Source organism: Olea europaea, unplaced genomic scaffold (genome assembly GCF_002742605.1).
Source record: "Olea europaea var. sylvestris unplaced genomic scaffold, O_europaea_v1 scaffold1023, whole genome shotgun sequence".
In the NCBI taxonomy this organism is placed as follows: Eukaryota; Viridiplantae; Streptophyta; class Magnoliopsida; order Lamiales; family Oleaceae; genus Olea; species Olea europaea.
Genome location: NW_019227558.1, coordinates 439,721 through 447,769, shown reverse-complemented (window position 1 = coordinate 447,769; position 8,049 = coordinate 439,721). Strand labels below are relative to the sequence as shown.

At 38.1% G+C, this 8,049-nt stretch overlaps 1 protein-coding gene across 1 annotated transcript; it reads right to left on the bottom strand.

Moving 5' to 3' along the window:
- Positions 1-324: 324 nt before the first annotated feature.
- LOC111372718 lies at positions 325-1,302 on the bottom strand. Its single transcript, XM_022995105.1, has 2 exons — positions 899-1,302; positions 325-811 (listed from the first exon to the last, which is right to left on the bottom strand). The coding sequence occupies exons 1-2, from the start codon at positions 1,300-1,302 to the stop codon at positions 325-327; spliced, it is 891 nt and encodes a 296-aa protein (XP_022850873.1).
- Positions 1,303-8,049: the final 6,747 nt, after the last annotated feature.

Genomic DNA, 8,049 nt, shown 5'->3' with positions numbered 1-8,049 from the left:
TTTTAATTCACAATCACGCATTGACATTTGAAATTTTGAAAATAAACTTTTGTCTCGAAATGCGTGAATTACACCCTCAAATACTAAAAATAACTCCAATCAACCCGAACTCGTGTGTGATGTGTAGGGACTCGTGTGGACAGTGCTTGTACTCTTTTAACATATGTGGATGATCAATGACCTAATTTTAAAAAAAAAATTGAAAAATGAAATTGAACAATTCCTAATCTGATGCAAAAAAGCAAAAGGAATTAAATTTAAAAGAATACAGTGGGTTGCCTCCCACCCATCGCTAGGTTATAGTCGATACGTATTGTGTCCTTCTCATGGTTTAAGATGAATGGTAGACTTTTCATTTGAGAAATCGCTGCTCCGATAGTGCTTCAAACCCTGACCATTGACCTTAAATGTCCCCTTACCGCCATGAGTGATCTCAACTGCCACATATGAAAATACTTGTGTAATAGTACAGGGACCAGACCATCTCAATCGCAACTTTCCTGGAAACAGCTTAAGCCTAAAGTTGTATAGTAACAAATTTTGCCCCACTATAAATTCATGCCTATGAATATGCATATCATGCCACTTCTTGGTACATTCTTTGTAAAGTCTTGAATTTTTGTAGGCCTCCATTCTGAGCTCATCCAGCTCATTAAGTTGTAATAAACGTTTTTCACCCGCAGCCTTCAAGTCCAAATTCAATTTCTTCGTTGTCCAATAAACATAGTGTTTTATCTCAAGAGGTAAGTGGCACACCTTCCCGAAAATCAGTCGATATGGTGACATCCCTATAGGAGTCTTGAATGCAGTCCTATAGGCCCACAAGGCGTCGTCCAGCTTTTTAGACCAATCTTTTTGTGAAGAGCTTACTGTGACTTCAAGTATTTGCTTTAATTGCCTATTGGACACTTCAACCTGTCCGCTAGTTTGAGGATGATATGCAATGACTACACGATGCTTAACGCAATATTTAGTCAACAACTGTTCAAATTGGCGACTGCAGAAATGTTTGCCCCCGTCATTGATTATAGCTCTCGGTGTGCTAAAGCGGGTGAAAATATTTTTCTTTAGAAAATCAATCACCACCTTCCCGTAGTTGGTAGGCAATGCAACGGCTTCTACCCACTTCGATACATAATCCACAGCTACTAATATGTACTCATTAGAGAATGATGGAGGAAATGACCCCATGAAGTCGATCTCCCAGACGTCGAATAATTCCACCTCCAAGATACTATTCAACGATATTTCACTTCTCTTGGATATATTACCAGTGCGTTGACATCGATCACATCTTTTCATGAATTCAAAGGCATCCTTAAACAACGTAGGCCAGTAAAAACCTGACTCAAGGATCTTCGTCGCTATTTTTGAAGCACCAAAATGTCCTGCGTATGTAGATGAATGACAATATTCTAGTATTAAGGACACTTCCTCCTCAGGTATGCAACGTCGAACGATTTGATTAGCTTCTCGCTGTATAGAATGGGATCCTCCCAAAAATAAATTTCAACTCCGCGAAAAATTTCTTCTTCTGGTGACTTGAGTAATCTGACGGAATGATAGACCTGGCTAAATAGTTAACTATGTCAGCATACCAGGGTGCTTCCTCATACCAAAGATCTATTCATCTGGGAAGATTTCATTGATTTCCATAGTCTTTGTCTGCTCTGTGGTCTCGAGTCGAGACAATTGGTCTGCTACCACATTTTCACTGCCCTTCTTATCCCTGATTTTCAGATCAAACTCTTGCAATAGCAGTATCCAACGAATGAGACGTGGCTTGGCATCCTTCTTTTCCATTAAGTACTTGATGACAACGTGATCTGTATAAACGATGACCTTTAACCCCAAAAGATATGATCGAAATTTATCAAAGGCGTAGACTGCAACAAGGAGCTCTTTCTCTGTAGTGGCATAGTTTAATTGAGCGTCGTTCAAGGTCTTACTTGCATAGTAGATTACGTGAATTATCTTATCTTTTCGTTGTCCCAATACGGCCCCAACAGCAAAATCACTCGCATCGCACATTAATTCAAATGGTAGGTTCCAATCCGGTGTAATGATCACGGGTGCTGAAATCAACTTCTCTTTCAATGTATTAAAAGCCATCAAACATTCATCTGTGAACTCAAATGTGGATTCCTTCATCAACAAACAGCATAGTAATTTAGTAATTTTTGAGAAATCTTTTTATAAACCTTCTGTAGAACCCGGCATGCCCAAGGAAGTTACGAACACCTTTCACTGATGTTGGTGGCGGTAATTTCTTGATCACCTAAATCTTTGCTCTATCCACCTCAATACCCTTTGCTGATATTCTGTGTCCTAACATGATGCCTTCCTGTACCATAAAGTGACATTTCTCCCAATTTAATATCAAGTTGGTCTCTGTACACCACTGTAACACAAGACTCAAATGCTCCAAACACTCATCAAACGAAGACCCAAACACTGAGAAGTCGTCCATGAATACCTCGATGAATTTCTCAATCATATTAGAGAAGATAGCCATCATGTAACGCTGAAAGGTGGCAGGAGCGTTGCACAAACCAAAGGGTATCCTACGGTATGCAAAGGTACCGTAGGGTCATGTGAAAGTTGTCTTCTCCTAGTCGTCAGTTGCTACTGGAATCTGATTATACCCAGAATACCCATCCAGAAAACAGTAATGTGAGTGCCCTACTAGTCTCTCCAACATTTGATCAATGAACAGTAATGGAAAATGATCCTTTCGAGTAGCAGCGTTCAGTTTATAGTAATCGATGCAAACTCTCCATCCAGTCATTATTCTTGTAGGAATCAACTAATTATTCTCGTTTTGCACCACTGTGATACCTCCCTTCTTAGGAACAACCTGCACTGCATTGATCCGTACACTATCTGATGTTGGGTAGATGATGCCTGCATCGAGCAACTTCAAAACCTCAGCCCTAACCACTTCCTTCATATGTGAATTCAATCTCCGCTGACCATCAATACTTGGCTTGAAATTTTCTTCCATGAGTATTTTGTGCATGCATGGCAACGGGCTGATCCCCTTGATATTCGTAATTGACCATCCAATGGCTGTTTTATTCTTCCTCGGCATTCGAAGTAGTCTTTCTTCCTCCACTTCACTGACAGTAATTGAAATAATAACCGGGAGTGTAGAAGACTCTCCCAAGTAAGCATATCGAATGTGTGGTGGCAATTGTTTGAGTTCCAACTTGGGAGGTTGCTGAATAGATGACACTCACTTCGTAGTCCTAGTTCCCAGTTCTTCAAAGTGATGCTTGCGCATGTATGGTAGATTAGTTTTCAAAAATCGTGCACATGTTTCAATCTCACTTGAATCAATGTGGGTAGATTGAGAATGTGCAATGCATGCCTCGTATGCATCGGAAGGATGATGTAACCGGAATGTATCTTGAATTATTCTGTCAATTACCTCAATCTGAAAACAGCTGTCTGACTCAATGGAAAATTTCATTGCCTTGAACACGTTGAAAGAGATCTGTTCTTCGCCAAGCCTCAATATAAGCTGCCATTTCTGAACATCGACAATAGCTCTTCCAGTAGTTAAGAAGGGTCGCCCCAATATAAGTAGAACATCCTTATCTTCCACCATATCTAAGATGAGCAATATAATTTTTTCTACTTTTACCAACACGTCTTCAATGATCCATCTTGGATGTGTAAAGGATCGATCTGCTAACTGTAGGGTGACTGTTGTGACTTTAGCTTCTCCCAAGCCGAGTTTCCTGAAAACAGAGAAAGGCATCAAATTAATACTTGCATCTAAATCACACAAAGTTTTATCAAAATGACAATTTTCAATAGTATAAGGTACAGTAAAACTCCCTGGATCCTTTAGTTTTGGAGGCAGCTTTTTCTAGATTCTGGCACTGCATTCCTTAGTTAGCATCACTATTTCATTTTCTTCTATCTTTTGCTTGTTAGAGAGGATATCCTTTAAGAATTTTGCATAACTCGACATCTGAACAAGTGCCTCAGCAAATGGGATGTTGATGTGTAGTTTCTTGAAGACTTCAAGAAATTTACTTTATTACTGATCCAATTTGTGCTTTTTCAACCTCTGTGGAAATGGAATAGGTGGCTCATGAGGGTCGATAAAATTGGTAGCTGTAACCCGCGATGTATTGGAACTCTTCTTGGCAACATCCTCTGTTGTTTGCTCAATCTGTTCCACAATCTCATCATCTAAGGTTGGCGCTAATTCCTTGCTAGCTACCGATCTTTTTACATGTATCTCCGGTAGTTGTACTCCACTTCTGGTTGTTATAGCCTTTGCGTGCTCCTTAGGATTGATTTCAGTGTTGTTAGGTAGGTTTCCTGGTGCTCTACCTATCATAGAGATTGTCATATGTCCCATTTGTGTCTCCAAATTTTTTATTGCGGCACTTTGATCTTGGAGAGTTGCGTCCGTCTTTCGCATAAACTGGTTGTTGGCCTCCATGTACTGATTAGTCGTCGCCATAAACTTCTCAAACATCTCTTCTAATGGTTGCTTTTTATCCTGCTGCTGAAATTGACCTTGTGGTCTGTTTTGATTCTGGCTACTCCATGAGAAGTTTGGGTGTTTTCTCCAACCCCGATTAAAGGTTTCCAAATGTGGATTGTTTTGTTGGCATTGACCCTATTGCACAAAATCTGCATGTTCGACCTCTTGCGTGAGAATTGGACAGTTGACAGTATTGTGGTCTGCTTCACATTCTTCACAGCTTGGCTTCTTGACTCGTTTTGCATTGACGGTCTGTGAAATGCTCTCAACATTATGGAACAAGGAGTCAATCTTTGCAGATAATGTTGAGTAAGTATCTACTTCATAAACCCCCGACATTCTCTTTTGAACTACTCGATCTGTAGATCACATGGCTGAAGTTGTAGCTATTCTCTCAAATAGTTCCCATGCTCCGTCAATTGTTCTCGTGGAGATTGACCCGTTGGATGATGAATCCACCATGCTCTTGAACGATGGAAGTAATTCAGTGTAGAAAAATCGGATTTGTGTCTTTTTATCAAAGTCATGCTGAGGACACTTCCTCAACATATTTTTGAAGCAATTCCAAGCCTCTTCAAATGATTCAAACTCTCCTTGGTTGAATATAGATATGTCATGCTGCATTTTTGCTACCTTAGCTGGTGAGAAGAACTTGGTGCAGTATTTGTGGGCTAACTCGTTCCAAGTGGTGATGCTTGCGACGGGAAGTGAGTCCAGCCATTCAAGTGCTTTATCCCGCAAAGTGTGTGGAAACAATCGCAGTCTTATAGCATCGTCTGAGATACCCTCGTACCTAAAGTGTTGGCACATGTCCAGAAATTGGGATATGTGTGTATTTGGATTCTCACTAGCCATCCCGTGATATTGATGCTCATTCTGAAATAGTTGGATTATATTTATTTTCAGCTAAAAGTTCGGTTACCCAAATGGAGGATACACAATACTAGATTGACTCTGGACCACCAACGGTGCCATGAAGTCCCCAAGTACCATATTCCCTTCATCTTCAACCCCTGCGCCTTCGTTGAGTTGAATTACCGGACGATTTTGCTCGTTAGCCATCTGTTGTGCCGCTCTTGCTTTTCTTTGCCTGTGACGAAATGTGCGTTCAATCTCTGGATCAATAGGAACCAAATCTCGATCAGGTGATCTTTGCATACAATCTCTGAGATAGCAAAATAACACAAAATTAAATTAAAGTAAACAATAAACTAAATCTAGTAAGCTAACCACTACTAATCTAGGTAAGTTCGAATTAGTGTCACAATAGATAAGATTAAACTAAATTTCAATCCCTGGCAACGGCGCCAAAAATTTGTTCACGAAATTATTTGTTTCGATTTACAACCCACCGCAAGTGTACGGTTCGTTAACAAGTAGTAAAATGAATTATGAGTCCAAGTATCGATCCCACAAGAATTGAATTAGTTCAAATCAATCTATTATGACCTTAACCGAAACACGAAAGTAAGATTTATATATTGTGATTTAACTAAGGAAGATATGAACTATGATGCAATTATGAGTGAGAAACTTATATTAAATACAAAATGACCTGGACGCAATCTACGAGAGTTTATGAAATTAATGAATTTACTAACGCATTAGGATCGCGAATTCCCAAGCAACGCCCGTTCAACTTTTAATTATGCAAATTTGACACACATTCCCACAATTGATGAATCAATATTCCTATTTTAATTTAGCAATCTCTCTCGAGCAATGCCAAACCTACCCCAATATGTGATTCGACTATATCTCTATGACGAATACTAACATACAAGAATTCATTATGATTTCATGAACATTCAACAATTCACACAAGGCATAGATGTATATTTCTATCCCCTATCGGATCCCATGATGATTTATACAATGTCGAACCTATTTTCTTTCTTTCGAATGCATAAAATAGGCCACCAAAATTATATAATTACGTGCACAATAATAATATGAAAATAAAAACGTATAAATCATTCAGTTCTGGAACATGTGTTTAAATATATCAAATCTCCAAATCAAAAATCAAAAGTAGTATTGCAAGGTTTATCGATCTCCTAGTAATGAAAAATCTAGCCTATCATACTAAAAAGAAGAAAATACAAAAATAGTTGAAGAAACGTCATCACCCAAATCAAGTTTCAATCAATTCTTCAATTGGCGCGATATTTTCCTCTCGTTCTCTCTTCGTTTTCTCCTTCAAAATCTCCCTTTTTCTTGTAAAAATGGCATCTTCTCCGTTCTGGACGTCTTTTGGTATTTATATCGTGCGAAAATTTTGTCACCAAAGAGTTTTAATCGTACAAGGAAAGTAAAATTTTCGCATCGGAAACCTACCATGCGACCGCATGGCTTTAATTCGTGCAGCCGCATGGTCATCCCATGTTGCGTCCGAAATTTCCTGCCTTCATTTGTGCGACCGCACGAGAGTTTTACCATGCGGCCGCATGGAAGATTCTAACTTTCATTTTCTCAAATTTGGTCCATCTACTTGAATCTTTCACTTCTTAATATCTTTTCTTCGTTCTTTCCATTCCATCATCCCAAGATATCATCAATTGGCATTTGGCTTAATCAATGTCTTTATTTGTTCATCGGATCAACTTTGGATAATTGCACCTTGGTCCCTGAACTTTCACTTTGCGTCATTTTAGTCCTTTTTTGCGTCTTTTTTTCCTGAATTTCACCATGTTCATTGGTGTTCCCTACAATTTACAAATGTAACGAGATTAAGTCACAATTCAATCATTTTGCTCGTAATTAAGTCATGTTTGTGACCTAAATAAGTTTACAAAAACACACTTATCACTAACCATGTAGTTATCTGTGACCGACTGTTTAAATGTGACCTTAGAATTTGATAACATGTGACCAATTAATTTGACCTCGAAATAATCTGTGGCCGATAAATCTTTTATCTGTGATCTCGAAATAATTTGTGACCTACAAATTTTTTTGATTTGTGACCTCAAAATAATTTGTAACAAATTAATTTGATAATATGTGACTAAAAAATAAATTTGTGACTTATAATTATGAATCTATGACAATTAATCGAGTAATTGTGACTTCCTTATATGCAGGCTCCGTTTGAGCCATATTAATAGAAGAATGAGATTGAAAAATATAGTCGTTACGAACATCACACAAGAAATAGATTTTCAAATATGATGGCTTGATGTGATAAATATCGGTCATATTTTTCATTTTATTAAGTAAATAATGGAAAACAAACAGTGGTTAATTAATAAATATTTTCAATTAATTATATAAATACTTGAATTTTAAATTTTTAAACTATGTACCTGATTTATGAATTGGTGTAAATACCCCTGAATCATGAATTTGTCTCTAATTCGAATTCGAAAGCCCTTTGATCATTTGAATAGGGACATAAATAGTGAACCCATGATTCGATTGTCCAATTTGCCCTTTTCCTTTAGGCCTTTTTTACCTTAGAAATGCTCCTAGGCTTTCAGTTTAGGCCCCAAATTCAGGCCCACATCCCAAGCAGAACCAATTCTTCACAATCTTCCCCCAAATAA